Source organism: Gymnoscopelus braueri (assembly GCF_963280865.1).
Source record: "Gymnoscopelus braueri genome assembly, chromosome: 23".
Taxonomy (NCBI): Eukaryota; Metazoa; Chordata; class Actinopteri; order Myctophiformes; family Myctophidae; genus Gymnoscopelus; species Gymnoscopelus braueri.
The window spans coordinates 7,317,643-7,336,157 of record NC_137625.1 but is presented as its reverse complement, the minus strand read 5'-3'; the positions used below and the strand labels follow the sequence as shown (position 1 = coordinate 7,336,157).

The 18,515-nt window shown below is 41.7% G+C and overlaps 1 protein-coding gene across 1 annotated transcript; it reads right to left on the bottom strand.

Moving 5' to 3' along the window:
* Nucleotides 1-689: 689 nt before the first annotated feature.
* Nucleotides 690-17,813, bottom strand: ints13 (integrator complex subunit 13). The gene is made up of 17 exons (XM_080420983.1): nt 17,453-17,813; nt 15,624-15,874; nt 14,827-14,901; nt 13,471-13,673; nt 13,115-13,195; nt 12,910-13,000; nt 12,439-12,567; nt 9,928-10,012; nt 8,091-8,183; nt 6,488-6,577; nt 5,756-5,934; nt 4,814-4,978; nt 4,506-4,660; nt 4,063-4,296; nt 3,403-3,533; nt 2,892-3,021; nt 690-1,300 (listed from the first exon to the last, which is right to left on the bottom strand). The coding sequence occupies exons 2-17, from the start codon at nt 15,846-15,848 to the stop codon at nt 1,264-1,266; spliced, it is 2,103 nt and encodes a 700-aa protein (XP_080277109.1). The 5' UTR covers nt 15,849-15,874; nt 17,453-17,813; the 3' UTR covers nt 690-1,263.
* Between the last annotated feature and the right edge of the window lie 702 nt (nt 17,814-18,515).

The following is an 18,515-nucleotide window of genomic DNA, read 5'->3' as shown; positions in this document are numbered from 1 at the left end:
CTTCACAATACTCACACAGCAGGACATGCAGAGATGAACTCGATCTTTAGTTGATGAATTAATTTGGAAACCTATGGCAATGATGAAAAACTTCATAGAGTTCTTTTATAGTTGCTGTCGAGCGGAAACCTTTCAAGTTAAAAACTGTTACTTTTCAGGAATTGGGTTAAATGACCTGTGTAGTGTGTACCAATGGATGTGATGTTGTTATTTAGTCACTAAATAACTACATCGGATCCGTTGGAACAGAGGTCACAAAATTTAAAAAGTATTATTTGTAGCATTATTATTGAAAAGTATTAACAGGAGCTTGTGACGAAATTGTAGTCATGAGCTGTTAATACTTTTCATTGGTTAAATATTCATAAAACCCACTTTCAACCAATACATTGGCCATGTCATTATAGGTTAAAATAATTTTCCCAAAATGTTACAAAATAGTGAATGCAACGCATTGTAAGCGTGTAGATCGGTTACTTTTGCGCAACACTGTCATACGATGAAGCCTATATAGGGCATTAAAATATATATATAATATATTTAAATATAAAGATACAAGGTTTCTGCCTGACAGCGATTTTACTGTTTAAACACTAAAACTTGACATGTTTTGAACAATATAAAATCACACCATACATTCCACTTACACCAGGGTTATTAGTTTTTTACACAAATGTGAAGTTTCCAGTTAAAAGCAAGCAAAGTTGTGAATTGTTGAAATACTGTATTTATTGTGGTGTCATGATCAGCACACTGCATTTACTTTTCTCAAGTTCTTGGTCTATAGCAAGATAATGACACTAAGCTCTAGTATCTAAACTTGTGATTCGTGGGTTTCACTTTTTCAATCTCTGTGTAAAGTTATTGCATGATACAACTTAACAGTCAAACTTTTTTGTATAATTATAAATGAGGTCCCAGGTTCATACCAACGAACCATCTGGGTTCAATATCAAAGAGTGGTCATATTATTATTTAAGTGATCAACTTAACTATCAGGATCACACAATGACCAGAGATTAACCTAACTTAACAGCAGATAAACGTCCCCAACACAATCAACTACAAAAGCCTTCTGTAAAAAACAAAAACAAAACATGTATAAAATCCTATATAATATTGTAATTATTCTTTTGCAATTCCATTTCCATGTCCATATTAGAGTCTGCCATAGGTCTATGTCCATGCCCTTATTTGGAAAAGAGTTGCAGAGAACAGTCTGTGGTCCCAACCATCATTATGGGATGTCTGGACACGGTGACATCATCTGGAGGCTTTGCCATTTTCATGGACATCCATGCTGCAAAGAATAGATAAAGTAAATAAATACAAATAATTTGTTCTATATTCTTCTATATTTCGGCTTCTATCGTTGTGTGTGTGGAAATAATCTAAACCATGAGCTAATGTTAATCATGAAGAAAATTAAGCAAAGACACGGATCTATTGTTGGCATCCAGTGTTTGTGTGAACAGACATACTGTCAAACTTTCATTTAGATTTGTCTCCGACTCTTCATCCATCCAAGTCCATCTCCCATCTCCTCGTCAAAAATACCCCCACCCCCCCCCCCTCGATACGATACGATACGCACTTTTTTATTATGAAAATGTATGGGGGATAAAAAAAGCAAACGCAAACAAATAATTCTGTTTTTGCATTATTCAGACATGCAAACTTGTAGCTTTTCAGCTACAATAGCCGTTTTGAATCCAAATAGGGCAATAGTGTTGTCATGTTGTCACCCTTTTCACCTCGGGGCTGTTTGCATGCCTGATTATTATTATTGTCCCTGTCAAAAAAAAAAAATGTTCTTCAAATATTAATTTTCATATTTGAATATACATATTTTCCCAATATTCGAATAATATTCGAATATCGAATATTCGTTTGACAGCCCTACAATCCAATGAGGAGAAATAATGCCCTGATGTATCCATACAGTACAGTACACCCACACACACACACACACACACACACACACACAAACAACCCTCATAACCGTTCCACCTGCTCTACACTGACCTAACCATCCTTATCTTACACCTTTATTCTTTCCTGCCACCTGCATGCATCTCCGCCATGCCTACATAGAGCATTACATACATTCCATCCAGCAAAGTACACTGAAGTTTGACATAGCCACTTAAACCCTTTATACTTGGTTGTCAATGGAGTAAGGGCTGAATAAGCAGTCTTCAGATATTCAGAGCAGCTACTGTCAGTGGTTCACTGTAGTAGGAGGAAGTTAAGGCCCCTATACATGCTCCAAATCAAGCCATCCACCGACCCACGGCGGTGGGTGGATTACTGCAAAATGACGTCACGGAGCAGCTGTGAAAACGGTGAGACGGTCACCTCAGCACACCTAGATGTTTTACTCATGCAACTCTCCCAGGTTGGTCGCTAAAGACTGTGTGATTGCTTCATTCAGACCAGAGCGATAGGGAGCAGACTTGGGCTGAGGAATTTCTAGAAATAATTTGGCCCCCTCTAGTGACCAAAAGGTCCAAAAAATAAATAATAAATACCACAATGAAATAAATGAAAGCTTTTTTATTTGTATCATTGTGGTATTTATTATGAAATTTTTGGACCAATGGACTTTTCCATAGGAATCACTGTTTGGTTGGCAGCAATCTGGGATCCCAGGTAAAAGAAAAAAATGCATTTAGCGCAGCTCTGAATCGGTTCTTGAGAGATTAGGTTGGCAGTAAAATTAGCATGATGGTGTCTTATCAAGGAACTTTAGGTGTATAAGTAATGGGAAGAAAGGGTGGCTGGGTGGACGGCTAAAGATTGAGCATTTAGGGGCCTTTAGAGTAAGAGCTTCTTTATTTTTTTACTTCAGTAAAAACTGTACTTTAAGTGAAAGGCAAAGCCCCACCCACCCGTTCTCCTCTTTCAGATGCTGGTACAGGTCAGCCTGGTTGTTGACAGAGTTGATTCTCCCAAAGAACTCCTTCCTGGAGTTGGCAGCTGTGATCCTATTGGTCCACAAGCTGAGCAGAGACACTGGCCCTGGAATACAGCGACACACACACACACATGGATATTACACGTTAGTAGGGCTGCAAATATCAATTATTTTCTTAGCAACTATTCGATTAAATACTTTTTCAATTAATCGAATAATTGAGAAGCATTTTTTTTATACATAAACCATACATCAATGTGAATAAATTCAAATGTATATTTTTTAATCAACCTGTCCGATTACCCACTTAAGCCCTATTTTGTTACACAACGGTGTCACGTAAAGAAGAGCTGAGCTACAAGCTCACTGCTCGCAATGTGTTTTGAGCTTGTACATCTACAATTTTTGTTCAGTGAACTGTTGCACCGCTAAATGTTAGCTTCCTGATCTGAATAAGAGCCAAGCAGTTGAGTGAGTTCTTGTACCTTTAGCTTTCTCTGGGGGCTGGACTTCCTCTGTGATGAGACGAGGCCTCTTGATCTGTGGCTCTGGAGAGTCCGGAGAGTCCTTTATGATGACCTCTGACTCCTCCTCTTTGTCTAGCGCCCCCTTCAGCCTGGACGGGGTGAAAACAACCAGGGGTGGATATGACGTTTTACGATCAGGGGTCAGACTACAGTTCAAACTCGTACAGTCTAAGTGCGTTGGATAATGATTTGCTTTTGCAACGCGAGTACAAGCGTATGAGTGCGCGTGCGTGTGTAAATGGGAAGAAGGCAGAAAAAAGTACAATCAAAAGCAAAGATTTAAGGGCCAAAACTTTTAGTTAGCACAATTCTGTTCAGTGTGTTGTGTACATTTGTTTGTGTAAACCTTAAAATACACAGATCACTCTTCTAGACCAGTGGTTCTCAAACATTTTCATGTCAAGGACCCCCAAATGTGAAATATATTTGGCCACGGACTCCCATCTGAAAATATTTTGTGCCGGGGAACCCCATAAGAGAATATTTGTGTGGTTTAAAATTGGATTCCACATTTTTCACAATTTTGCTGGGGACCCCCTGAGAGTCCTTGAGGGGGTCTCAGGGGGGCCTCGGGCCCCCATTTGAGAACCACTGCCATCTCACAATCTTTCTCCTGACCTGTCGGCATCCTGCCAGCTCTTGTCGTCGCCGGCGTCTTTGCTGCCGTTCTTCTCGGCTCTGTCCTCCTTGTCCTCTCTCTTCCTGCCTCTCTTCTTGCGGTCGTCCTCTTCGGGGGGCTTGCTGCGGCACGCCACGATGCACTCCAGCACCCTGTGGTGGCGCTCGCTGGCGGCCGAGTGCGTCTTCACCAGCGTCTCCAGCTCATTCCACATTATGCGATACTGCTCGTCTCTGTAGTCACACAAACACACGCTTCCATGTCAGCTCGCACATTTATCGTTGCTGCCGGGCAGAAACGTCATCTCCATATCTTTTACTTTTTTAAATGTATTTTGTCATTCTAGCTTCACACAAAAGTAGCTAAAATAGCCCTCTGGTAAAGCAATGTACACACACACACACAGACAGACACACAAAATAATATAGTAGTACTAGTGTACCTCTTGGGTCCCTTTCCTCTAGAGCCCACAGTGGAGATGGGCAAAGGGTCATTCTTCCTCTCCATGTCCACCAGGTTGTAGACGGTCTTTTGACAGGTCAGAACGTCCTCCTCTGACAGCGTCTCCTTCACTATTAGGTTAGCAAGAGGGACAACCTGGAGGGAGGACAGACAGACATAGAGGGTTACACATAAAGGTGCAAATTGGTAACGCATCGGGAGATCCACATAGCACCAGCCAGGTATAGCAAAAGGTGGGAGCGCAACAGCAGTAATTGCCCAGCCCAAAGATAAAGTTTAAGTCCTTACAGCTTGCATGTTGAAGATGGTGGTCTGGGAGATGATCATGGGCCAGTAGCGTGTGTATCGCTCCAGCTGGGCTTTGGCTCTTTCCGCAGGCAGCTTCCCACTGGGGTCATGGATCAACTCTGACACCGGGGTCAGACGGTTCTCTCTCATGAACTCCCCGAAGTCCTGAGGATGGCAACATGAACACACAAACACACATGAAGTTGATTCCCTTGAACGTAACTACATTAACCCTGGTGTCCCTATTTTGGGCAAAATGGAATAACATTTTAAAAAACACAACATATTGTGAGCTTGTTGATCAGTTATTTTCACTATTCACCATATGACTTAAGTGTAAAGCGCTTAACCACTTGAACCCCAGCAACTATATTCTGGAGAGAACATTAGCCAAATATAGCCGATCTTCAAGCTCTGAGCTTGTAGATCATCGTGTATTACTTTCACACATTCACACACACAGGCGGCAGAGGAAACCATGCAAGGCACCAACCTGCTCATCAGGAGCAATTAAGGGTTCAGTGTCTTGCTCAAGGACACCTCGATACGAAGCCAGGAGGAGCCGGGGATCGAACAGAGAACCTTCCGGTTCCTAACTGACCACTCTACCTCCTGAACGGACTGCTACCCCCTGGACTTATGTGAAAGATTTATATATTAACTGCTTACATCGCAGGTCTTTGAAGTGGGGGCTGGGGGTCTTTGAGGGGGTTCCAGGGGGGTTTCCCAGCACCATGAACACTTAAACACTATTTTATTTTTCTTCTATTTTTTTAAAATGTTGACAAATCTTCTCTTTGTGCCGTCCCCGGCACATCATCTTTTCAAATCGGGGGTTTGCGGTCAAATACAATTCAACTTGGGGGTCCTCAACATGAAAAGGTTTGAAAAACACTGGTGTAGATGACTATGTATGTATAGCTGTTCAAAGTTATAACTCACAGTGATCCGGTAGTCAGTGACGCGGCCCCCGCAGCCCTCGCTGATAGAGGGCGGGTCCTCCAGGGTGGAGCGGGTCATATTGAGCACGTGCAGGAAGATCTCGCCGCCGTGGCTGCTCAGCATGTGGCTGATGACCTTTGAACCCGACTTCCTGGGCTGCTCTAGGAGCACTGACCGTCCTGTCAATAATTCATAAAGAATATATTAAAAACAATATAACGTATTGTAGTGGATGGGAATTTCTGCTAATATCAAAGGGTACTGGAACTAAATGATAGTATAATGCTGTAAAAGCACCAACAACACAGTGACATTAAAGAGTCTAATCTCTAATTCATGACAATAATAATACCAACAAGTAGCAACAGTAGAAGGGATGTCCGCACAAAGAATGATAGAACTATAAAGATAACTATGACGATCATGATGTGAGAATCCAAAATGATGAACGATAAAGTTCTGTAACATGTTGAATGCGAGTGACGTGATGAAACGTGTCATCCTGCAAATTCGGATGAATTTCCATCCAGTGTTTCTATCGTTCATCGAATCACTCTGAATGTGATCTAAATTATATTGTTTGCCGTTGTCGTTGCAGTTGTGGGGTGGACTCCACCGCCCACCTAAGTTAGAATGGATGTAAATGGATTCTTATTTATCGTTCTTGGTGTTGACAGCCCTTACATGTATTATTCATCAAGTGTTGCTTGCGATAAGACCACTTGAGCTTACCGTTGAGGAGGAAGTTGGTCAAACAGGAAGACGGACGACTGTTCACGTCTGTCGGTGAGATTCTATAAGCTCCTGTACAGTAATGGAGCTCTGGAGGAAATCAACACACAGTGGAGGCAGGCACACATACACACACACACACACAAAATGGCATTTAGTACTCTTAACTAGGAATGGTATTCTAATTTAGGTAGCTGTATGTTCTTCTTTGTATTTGTTAAGTTTGTATTGTATTGTTCTTATATGTAGGACTGCGGATGGAAATGAGCTGCTAACTAAATCCAGCATGTATACATGAGATTATGTTCAGCTGATTGAATTCATGTTCATGTATTGAATGTTCATTAATGTGCGTTGTCCAGTCTAAATAAACAAATAAAGAAGTAACACTCATTTTACAAAACCTCCATGCAAAAGCATTTGTCTTCATGACATGCATTACATAATAACATAAGTATGAACAACCCTTCTTATGACACTTAACTCATTCACTGCCACTGACGTAAAAAAAACGTAATTTCTCACACAGAACCCACGATATCGTGATCCGAAGATGTGCTGCTCCATTCACTTCTTGGTTAACTTATCACTTTAAAATCCTGTATCTCGGCTGCGGTGTACTTCTTTTTTTTTACTATGTATTTTTGGCCGAGACGGAAGCACAGTGAAACCCTCTGTGATTAGCAACCATCAGGGGATCGATCATACTGGAGATACATATTCTGTGACTACTTCAAAAGGTAAGAAGAGTCACTGGCAGTGGGTGCACGCAGCCAGAAATACGTCTGGCAGTGAAAGAGTTAAGAAATATAAGACCATTGAATTTCACCTGTGAATAAAGCATGAATGGGAAATGAGAGCTACAGTAATACAAGTCTGTGTGACTTGAATTTAAGACAAACGCCAAATGTAACCGTATTTAAGAATATTTAAGCCCTGAAAAATTAAGAAACACTATCTAAAGCTAGACTCCCTACTCTTTTGTTGAGAAAAGCTTCCAGGTAGAACACCAACAGGTTGACAATGTTAATAACTTCATTTGAAACAGGTGGTGCACCGGACTGGCCACTAGATGCCACTTTGTTGTAGTTCGGTCATAGTTGCAAATGACCGTAGTCCACTGTAGAGAGAGCTACAAAGTGCCTACCTATACTGTTGGTTCTGGGAGTGATACAAGGTGCCTACCTATACCGTTGATTCTGGGAGTGATTCAAGGTGCCTACCTATGCTGTTGGTTCTGGGAGTGATACAAGGTGCCTACCTATACCGTTGGTTCTGGGAGTGATTCAAGGTGCCTACCTTTGCTGTTGGTTCTGGGAGTGATACAAGGTGCCTACCTATGCTGTTGGTTCTGGGAGTGATACAAGGTGCCTACCTATGCTTTTGGTTCTGGGAGTGATACAAGGTGCCTACCTATGCTGTTGGTTCTGGGAGTGATACAAGGTGCCTACCTATACCGTTGGTTCTGGGAGTGATTCAAGGTGCCTACCTTTGCTGTTGGTTCTGGGAGTGATACAAGGTGCCTACCTATGCTGTTGGTTCTGGGAGTGATACAAGGTGCCTACCTATGCTTTTGGTTCTGGGAGTGATACAAGGTGCCTACCTATACTGTTGGTTCTGGGAGTGCACCACTTCAGTGTAACCGTCTCCTTCAGTCCACTGTCTCTGCTGGTGCTACCTGCCATGTGCAGGTCACCTATGGCAGAGACGAAGAGGGAAAATCAATTAGTGAGACTTTAAGAATCAAGGTTATTTGTGTCACCACTCATACAGGTACAAGAAGCCAAATACAACTTTGTGAGGTCCACAAAGTACTGTGTTAATGACGACAATAGTAATAAAAAGAAAAACTAAGATAAGAATAAATAAAAAATAAGAAGCATTCAACAGTATCCACTTCCTCATAACATAATAAAAGTAGGTATATAACTGTGCAATGAGGCATGAGGCACATACATGAGCATTAAGGCATATTGGCATCAAGGCAAACTTGACTAGCACAACTGTCATTGAATATAAGGCAATACTTATTTTGCCTTATGTGGGAATGTGTCATTTTGAACACATTGACATCAAATGCTATGGCCACAGTTTGAGAACCACCGACTTAAACCCTATACTTAGTTGACCAGGGCCCCCCAGGGCTCTATACTAGGGCCCTGTTTTCCCCTAAATATCTCACCGAAATAGCCAATGTACAAGCTCACAAAGAGTGGCGACGCGTTGCGAGTTTGTAGATTGGCTATTTTTGCAGAATGTTTGCCCCAGAATAGGGACGCTGTTGTTTCAAGTGGTTATGTCGTCACATTACATGTGAAGCTGCATGACAGTTTAAAAAAAAAAAAATTACACATCCATTTGCGTGCACTCTGTGATTGAACTACCAGGGTTGCTGTTTATATGTATCTCAGGCTGTTACACAGATCTCATGTCACCTCATCTCTCTGCTCTTTCCTTCCTCTATGTCATTCACTGTACTGTCTAATAATGCAAGTTGAGGTCCATCGGCGATTTTAGCACTTAGGATGCTCGCCAATATATATGAGCAGAATGCAAATGATTCTATGGGGAGCACAATACAAAACGCCTAACTTAATCTCTAAATATAAAACCATAGCCCAAAACCAGACATAATTCCGGTAGCGGGTGATAAGAGAGAATTGAACTGAATGATCAGTCAACGTATGAGCCGTCAGTTTAAAATAACCACGGCATTGACTTCTTTGAAAGCGATTGGTGAATCAGAGAGTCGACTGAGCCAATAATATAAGCCGATTAGCAGGTCTGACTTTAGTACTCTGCCTGAATTAAAGTACTGGTTAATTTCACAATTTTATAATAATCCTCCGGGGGTGCCTGGTGGCTCAGCCAGTCAGTGCACAGACCGCATGCTCATTGAGAGTTGGCCAGGACCCGTGTTTGAATCAAACTCCTGTCATGGCTGACATGTCTCTCCTCTCTGCCCTGGGTTTCACGTCTCTCAAAATGTATCTAACTAATCTCCCACTAATCTTAAATCAGTGGTTCTCAAACAGTTACATGTCCCCCAAAAGTATTTGGTCGCAGGCCCCCATTTGAAAATATTTTGCAGTTGCACCAGGAATTTGATCAAGATTTGTCAAACTTTTTTGAACATCTAAAACATCTAGCAAATCTACTAAGTTCACAACGTGTCACAACGTGCCGTGTTGTCAGCTTCTAGATCTTCCATTTTCGAATAGCTGTCAAATTGTCAAATAAAATAGGGCTCAGGTGTTTAAAACTGTTCCTCATTTCATCACTGGCTCTCAAAGTGTGGTCTGGGGACCCCCAGCTCCTTGGAGGGGGTTCCAGGGGGTCCCCAGACCACACTTTGAGAGCCAGTGATCTACATAAAGCTTAGAAAAATTAAAAAAAATGCAAAGATGACTCCTCCAAATCCCAGGAGACAGTGAACGAACCGCTTTTGAAGAACTCCAGGTGAGCGTCTTTATGATGGAGGAGTTCCACATCGTAATTGGCCGACGTGTTGGCGTGCTGTTCCTCCTGTACATCCACACAGTAATAATACATGAATAACACACACACACACACACACACGCACAGAGGTTAGGATGAATTCAACATGCCATACACAATGTATACAGAAATACACGTGCTAAACCACGCACACACAAACGTAATATGTACACACTCTCACACACACACACACACACACACACACACACGCACTGCTGCTTTCATGGCCCAGAAGGGTAAAAAGTGATGGAGAACAGGATGACAGAAAGGTTTGCTGCTGAATGTCACACATGGTTTTCACTACAGGTTTCTAGCTCTGCTTTTAGTGTGTAGAATACACACTCAAGACATAATCCATAATGTCTTTCTTGCCATTAGAGGGCTGTGTCCACCAAGATATATTTTTCCAGCTGAACTCTAGTTCAACTCTGGAAGCCCAGATAAAAAGGCCAAACGTGAACGTGCAGTACAGAATAGATGCTCAGTGCCTCGTCATGCTGCTGCCGTTTCCAGCGTAGCGTAAATACGTGGCACTCCCATTGAAAACTTTTCAAAACATAGAAAGGAAAAGAACTAAATACTTTGGTGGACACAGGCCCTTAGAGGCCTGATTTAATGTATGTCTAGGCCTGTCACAATTGTTGCATAATCAAAATTATTCAAGATAATCACAATTATTTTTGCATTAACGGCATGATAAACGTTCATACATTTTCAAACATTTAAAACAAAAGTGGAAATAGCAGATCTACAAACGTATAAATTGTGTAATACGAATCAATTCTTTGTATAATTAAGTTCTTTGTCCCTGTGCAACTTTTGTTTACGAAGCCTAAAAGACTATTTTTATTTATATTCCAATGTTCAATGCCAAAACCACAATTAAAGCATTGTTAATCTTTGTCAAATATTTGTATGACAATTAATCGTCAAGTAAAATGTCATGATCGTGACAGACCTATGTGTGTCAGCCTATGGTATATTAAAACTGTGATATACTGTAGCTTCTACTGTTACTTGGATGTTCGAGTATGTCTATGGTTTCAAATGTCTGAAGTGGTATCTAGGGATTTCAGCTGCAGAGAGAGAGAGTTAACAAGGACGCTGAAAGTGGCTGGGTGGGGTGGGGGGTCAGATTGTCAGATAGAAGACTATTAATGAAGACAGCACAGAACACCACATCAAGAATATACAGCGGAACAGGAGGAGGGGAGGCTGACTGGGCTACAGAGGCCAGAAAGGAAAGTCTATCCACATCTTATGAAGATGGATGTCGTCACAAACCAAGGAGAGGCAACACTGGTCCAACCAAGTTCACGTCACTGCTGTGAATGACGTGAAATTAACCCTAACCATGTTCACTAGTATTAGATGTATCTGCATGTTGTCCTGCTGAATTTGATCTAAAAGTACTGATTTATTTATAGACTCTACAAATGGTTGTTAATAACGGTCAATGTGTCTTGTTAGACAACAAAATGAAATACTAATACACGATTACAGCCTCAAAATCTACAGTTGTACAGATCATATTATTCAATTGTATCAGTAATAGTATGCTATAATAGCTTACTGTACACAATTGTCGATAGATGCCATTTCTTTTTTTGCTATTTCACTTTATTCTTCTATTCCTTATTCACTTTTGAATCTTATCGTTTATGTATTATTTATCCATTTCATCCACAATGTTGAAAAAGCTCAGAGTACAAGCATTTCACTGCTTGCAATGTTGCGACAGTTGTACTGTAAGCAGGATTTGGCAATAAATGCCTTGAACAACAAAAATGCAAAATGTGACATAATGCAGATTCTGCGAGGCAGGGACATGCATGCAGAGCTCAAACTAGTTTCAACTCGTCCAGACCACAGTTGCCCGTCCTGTACTGTAACAACACCACCAAGTTGCTCAAGTCTGGCTGTCCTAATAAAAAATGGCCTGCTGTACAACGGCTGTGCTCCCTCACTTGGGTGTGTGTGTGAGAGAGAACTACTGACCTGGTCGCAAACATTTAATGTGGGCTAGCAAAACAGAAAATACAGCATGAAAACAGCAGCAGCAGCAGCAGCTCCAAAGAGACGTATCAACATGCAGATGAAATCAAATAAAAACATAAGTCTGAATATTATGAGACATTGATGAGTGGTGAACATGGTGCACACGTGGCAGGGAAGAAAGAAGAGAGGAAAGAAGGAAAAAATGATCAAATAAAAAGTAGTAAAGAAACAGGAAGGAAAGAAGGAAGCAAAAACTAAGGAGAACAAAAAAAAGAAAGAATGTCATGAGAGGAGAAAGCTGAGGTGACCAGAAGGCATTTATTTTTAAATGAATAAATCATTGTTCATGCATTAGATAATGTCCATCTACAATACCAAGAGAATGTGTGTGTGAGTTATAAGAAGATGATTTGTTGTGGTTTGTGTTGTCAGGCTGCAGGCAGAACCTGCCTCACCTTCATCGGGATGTTGGTGATGGTAGTAGAAGCCAGGTCAAAGTGCTGCTGGACCAGAATGTTGAGTTTTGTAGCCAGGTGCCTCCCTGCCCGCACGCTGTGCACCTCGCTGGTCAGCAGAGGAGAAATCTGGAGGAGGAGAGGGCTTTAAGAACTCAACACTGGAACGCTCTTGAGAGAAGCAGCAATGTTGAAAATGATTGAAAACGTTCATTCTTTACGTCTTTCGTTCAATATACCTCCATTTATTTATTTTGTTCAGCACTTGGGAGTTGCAGCTGATGTATGACATGTTATATAAATAAACTTTGATAGATTGATTTAACGAGGAGGGCATTTTGAAATTAGAAATATCAATATGTTGTCCCCTCTCTCTAACATTAGTGATGGCGTGGGTCCATCTTTTTACACGATCACCAATGTCTCAGTACATGTAGCAGGTGTTTGAGCCGGTTGAGGTTGCTCTCCTACCTCTTTCTTTGGTCGGTCAGAGACCAGTGTGTCCTCTCCCTGTGGGTAGATGTGGACCAGCACCAACTCACACTGCTGCAGGGCCATCAGCCTGGAACACACACACACACACACATACACACACCTTTCAGCCCCACAATAAGATAAAGTAGAACTCAACAGTCCTAAATGTACTCACTGTGTACACCTCATATTGCACACTGACCTGTCCGATCCCGCTGCCAGTTTGTTCTGGTCTTGAATGGTTTCTTGGATGCAGTCTTCCAACATTCGCACGTGGGTGTCGCTGTGCAACAGATGAACGACAAGATACTCCCGTTAATCTCCTGGCCTCATGCCGACGTGTCTTTGAGCAAGACACTGCTCCCCCTAACTGTTCCCTGGCACCCATAGGTGGCAGCCTACTGCTCCTAATAGTTAAGAAGGGTGGTCAAATGCAGGGAACGAATTTCCCCAGTCCCCACAGGGATCATCGATTCAGGTTACCAAAAGAAAAGAGGTGAAAACGCCCCGAAATCCAGTGGGAGAAGACATCCATTCTACCCTGATGCCACTGCTCACCTTTTAGCGTTGGTCAGGCAGATGATGCGCCCCCTGTTGGCGACCTTCTCAGCCGTGTCCATCAGCGCCGTGCGTTTCTCGTGCTGCAGCTCCGTTATCTTACACAGCTGCTCCACGGCCACCGCCAGGCCATGCAGGATGCTGCAGCACTCTGGGTCCTCGCAGGGGTTAGGTGGCCCCACAGCTGCCAGCGCGGCCATGAGCTAGGATTAAGGAGGAAGAAAAAAGGAGAAGATATAGGCTAATGATGCCATAACGAGATAATAAATCATAATGAGACTTTCTTTTATTAAGCAAAGGTAGGTGTGCAAAACATGGGCGTTGTTTAGCGACAATGTTTCCAAAATAAGGAAAATAAATGCATGAATAAAATGTGTATGTAATGTAAAATACTACGAGAAATAATTGTCATCTGGGCTTAATTCAGAGCAGGTTGGAAAATTATAGAACTAATGTCTAAAATTGTTCCACAAACATCATGATACGACTAAGATCTTCAACCAGCGCCATTTGTTACTTTTAAAAAACTTAAAATTTCCTAATTATTTATCTTTTAACTCTTTCAGTGCCACAAAACGTCAAATACGTCATGAGGCCTAACGCCCCGTGTGCCACACTACGTCAAATACGTCATGAAAAACATGTTCAGAACCCAAGATATGATGATTTGAAGATTTGCTGCTCCATTCACTTCTTGTTTAACTTTTTACTGAAAAAGGCTGTATCTCGGCTCCTAAGCACTTTTTTTTTTACAATTAATTTTGGTTGTGGCACTCAGAACCAAAATTCCATAAATAAGCATGGCATTGAAAGAGTTAATTGTATTTTTGTATTAATTAAAAATGAAACACCTTGAATTAGTCTACATACGATAATACGATACGATAATACTTTGTCAGTTCACACTGAAATTTGTCTTGCGACCCAGCAGCCATGTATGCAACACATAAACAGTACATACATTTGACATGACACAAAAAAACAAAAACAAAAATACATACATAAGGACATATAAAGACAAGAGCAATGTCCACCGCTCAGCCTACCCCTGGCCTAAAACTCCTGATTAAGCCTCAATGTCGACTGATGGACAAAGGACCTCTTCAGTTTGACCTTATTGTATGTTGGAACACCGCATCTCCTTCCTGAAGGCAGCAACCTATATTCTCCATACAAAACATGTCTAGTGTTTTCAGTGATATTCCTTGCCAACCTTAGCATACTGTTATTATACGTAGATGTATAGAGCCTCTGAAGTGGTTGTACAACAATCTTTGAACAAATGTTCAGTTGCTGCAGCAGTTGTGACTTTAAGGCTACAGACATGGGTTGTGAACAACAGGAAGTGTGGTTTACCTCATGGGTGCTCTGGTCTTCCTGTCTCCAGCTGTTCAGGATGTGGAACTCTGAGTCACTCACTATGTAATTGACCTGAAACATAACAAGATGTTCATCAGTATATACTCTATCACAACGGTGGATCACTCGAACCCTATCGTCCCTATACTGGGGCGAACATTCACCTCAACGTTTTACCTGCTGTGTACAAAGAGTCCAAAGTGTTGCCCTAGTGCAAACACATACTTTTACACACACACACACACACACACACACACACACACACACACACACACACACACACACACACACACACACACACACACACACACACACACACACACACACACACACACACACACACACACACACACACACACACACACACACACACACACGTCTCTCTCTATGCAGTATAGCAGAATGTCCTCAGTTGTTGTTGTTTTTATAACCAAAACAAAGTTACAGATAATGTGTACAATTCTTTCCTTCCCAATACCTGAACTTGCGTGATCAGTGCATAAAGAGACTACTACTAAAGCGACTACTAGTACTACTAAACCTGTATGGATGTGATTGCTACTATTGTAGCTTGCATGGCCTTGTGGCTCAGGTTAAACCATTTGTAAAACATATACAACAAATACAATGCCATTTTCTAGCTCGAAATAATTCAGTTTCCACTGGCACAGTAAATTGTTGTTTGCCTGTGTAACGCAAATGAGCTATTGTCACATACATAATATCGGATAGGCTCGCGTAGTCAGAGGCACCTATGATAGGTATCGGAACAACTCTAGCAAGGTGAGGCTAACCAGTTTGTCGGTTGGGTAGACATCGTAGAGGATTCGGCAGTATTCCATGGAGCACTCGACAGCGCAGGTCCACAAGGACTTGGACACGGGGGCGAGGGGGATGACTCCCTGACCGCGGCTCTTGGTCAACACGTCGCACTCCACCTGCTGCCGGCTGGACTCAGCCATGTAGGGACAGTGATCGACCACGAAGGCCGTCTTGTGGGAGACGGCAAACATCTTCATTTTGGGTCAGAGGCGGGGCGCGTGTGCTGGAGAAAGAAAAAAGGAATGGTTTCATTTCTCTATGTCAGTGGTTCTCAAACCTTTTTGTTTCAAGGACTCCCAGTTTCGTATGCCTTAGGTTACAGATCACCATAACTCTTGAATGTGTATAAATGGAGCCATTTGAGGGTCCATTTGTACACTCTCAGAGTAACAGAACTTTAAGGGTCCATTTCATTCCTACCACAAACAGACAGGGTAGTTAGTTTGCTGCCTGTACCTGTAATAGCCGGACGTTTTTAACTGCAAATTCTTATTCTGTGACTGTGACCTAGTTTGATAAGAAATGAGCGCATGAAGGAAGCAACTGCTAGTTAGGGCGGGAGTAGGATCTGGTCCAGTTAGTTTGGTGTCTGAACGGTATCTCAATATTCTATAATCCAGGGGTCTTCAAAAGGGGGTCCGGGACCCCTAGGGTGTCCTCAGAGTTACTACAGGCGCCAAATCTTTGTGTGACAGGATAATTTTTTTTGCATTTACCACTTGAACCTTAGCATCCTGATTCTGAGGAAAACTTCAGCCAAAATTAACAGATCTAAAGGCTCACAACGCCTCGCGTTTGCGAGGCGTTGTGAGCTTGTAGATCGGCTATTTATGGCCAAGAGTTTTGGTGTAGAGTGAAAGAAGAACAGACCAAGTACAGAGTGAAAGGTCAAGTTTCCTATTAAGCATTGACAATTTAAGTGGTTAAATGTCTGAAAATACACATTAACATGAATCCTACACAACGCTTGACAGTGCTGTCAAACAAGTCTACGAAGCTATCCATGAAAACTAGGAAAAGGTTGAATCTGCAACATAATTGTATAATTTGTAGTGGGGGGGGCTTCATCTCTCTCTCAGCTAAGGGGTCCTTAGCCTGAAGAACGTTGAAGACCCCTCCGTATAATCCATAATTGTATAACCTGTAATTATACGTGGTTATGCCCATTTATGGAAGCTTTGACGGCACCTACAACATTCAACATACATACATATTACACAAAAAATATTAGTGACCCTTGCATCCTAGCATTAGATTAAATTCGCAACATTATGATTGGCTGACACACATCACGCTTTGTGTTCATTGGCTGACTGTCTAATTGTCTGTCTGTTTGTTAATCACAATGCTAAAGCTAGTTGATAAATAATGCATGTTGTCAATATGAGTATTTGTGTTATTCACATGACACAACATTCCAAATGTTAAGTTATATTAAAGTATTTCAAATTTTCAATACTTTTACTTTTACTCCACTACAATTATTGGACAACTTTCGTTACAGGCATTGTGAGCTTGTAGATCTGCTATTTTCAAAAGATTTTTATACAATTTAAACATTTGAAATTTGAAGCTTCTGAAATGGGACATTCTGCATAATAACTACTTTTACTTTTGGTACTTTTAGTACATTTTGATACCAATACTTTTGTACTTTTACTCCAGTACATTTTTAATTCCGGACTTTTACTTCTAACAGAGTATTTCTACATTGCAGTATTGATACTTTTACTTAAGTAAAAATAATTAGAGTACTTTTCCCACCACTGTTACTTATATAAATATCAGTTTATGACTTTACCTGATGAAGAAATATCAAACTTTCTCAGACGAATGGAAGCCGGCCTGGGGTTTATAAATAGTCAGACTCAGTCAGTTTGACAACATGTCAGTCAAACATGTCAATAAAATATCAAATAATGAGCTTCTAACCCACAGACAGGAGCATGACATGCACAGCTAGCCCGTTAGCTAACCACCGCTAGCACCATCGTTTCTTTCCGTTTTCTCACCCAGCTATACAGATACACAAACATAATGGTTCGCATATATATCTATGCTGATGGACGTAGACTGAATAAACACGTGTGTCTCACTCTCTGAATGTTTCGTAACTATCTCCCTAAATGAAAAGAACGGACACCGATTATCACAACAAGCAGTGTTCAGTCAGCAAATATAACGGAGCAAATATAAGACTTCCGGTGGACGATCTCTTCAGAATAAGAGTACCCTCTAGAGTAAAAAGAAACCATTGAAAACCATTGAAAAACGGTTCATTTGCACATTAAAACTATAAATTAAGCATTTAAACGAAGCTATATATCACATATTATGTTTCTGTGTAACAAAAACGGATTTAAAACATTAATTATTTATCTAAATTGATAGATGCTGTTCAAAGGAGTGCATAGCCTATACAAATTGGACACTGGACAGGAGACGGTGCTTAGTGCCGGAACTTCTGAGGTACGCACGCGTTCGGGGAGACCCCCTCTACACAGCCACACTCTCCGCTAAGCGGCACTAAGGTGTAAAAAAAAGTGGCGGGCCGTCCAGTGAGGTCAAGGGTCAGAAAAGGGCCCTTTTCAGTGCATAGCCTATACAAATTGGACACTGGACAGGAGACGGTGCTTAGTGCCGGAACTTCTGAGGTACGCACGCGTTCGGGGAGACCCCCTCTACACAGCCACACTCTCCGCTAAGCGGCACTAAGGTGTAAAAAAAAGTGGCGGGCCGTCCAGTGAGGTCAAGGGTCAGAAAAGGGCCCTTTTCAGTGCATAGCCTATACAAATTGGACACTGGACAGGAGACGGTGCTTAGTGCCGGAACTTCTGAGGTACGCACGCGTTCGGGGAGACCCC

What these genes read in the sequence shown, in the direction of transcription:
- ints13 (XM_080420983.1), bottom strand. Translation starts at nt 15,848, where the DNA reads ATGAAGATGTTTGCCGTCTCCCACAAGACGGCCTTCGTGGTCGATCAC. An exon ending in CTGGCAGCGGGATCGGACAG is followed by an intron (nt 13,001 to 13,114) that starts GTCAGTGTGCAA and finishes TGTGTGTTCCAG; the next exon opens with GCTGATGGCCCTGCAGCAGT. An exon ending in TCACCAACATCCCGATGAAG is followed by an intron (nt 10,013 to 12,438) that starts GTGAGGCAGGTT and finishes GTGGATGTACAG; the next exon opens with GAGGAACAGCACGCCAACAC.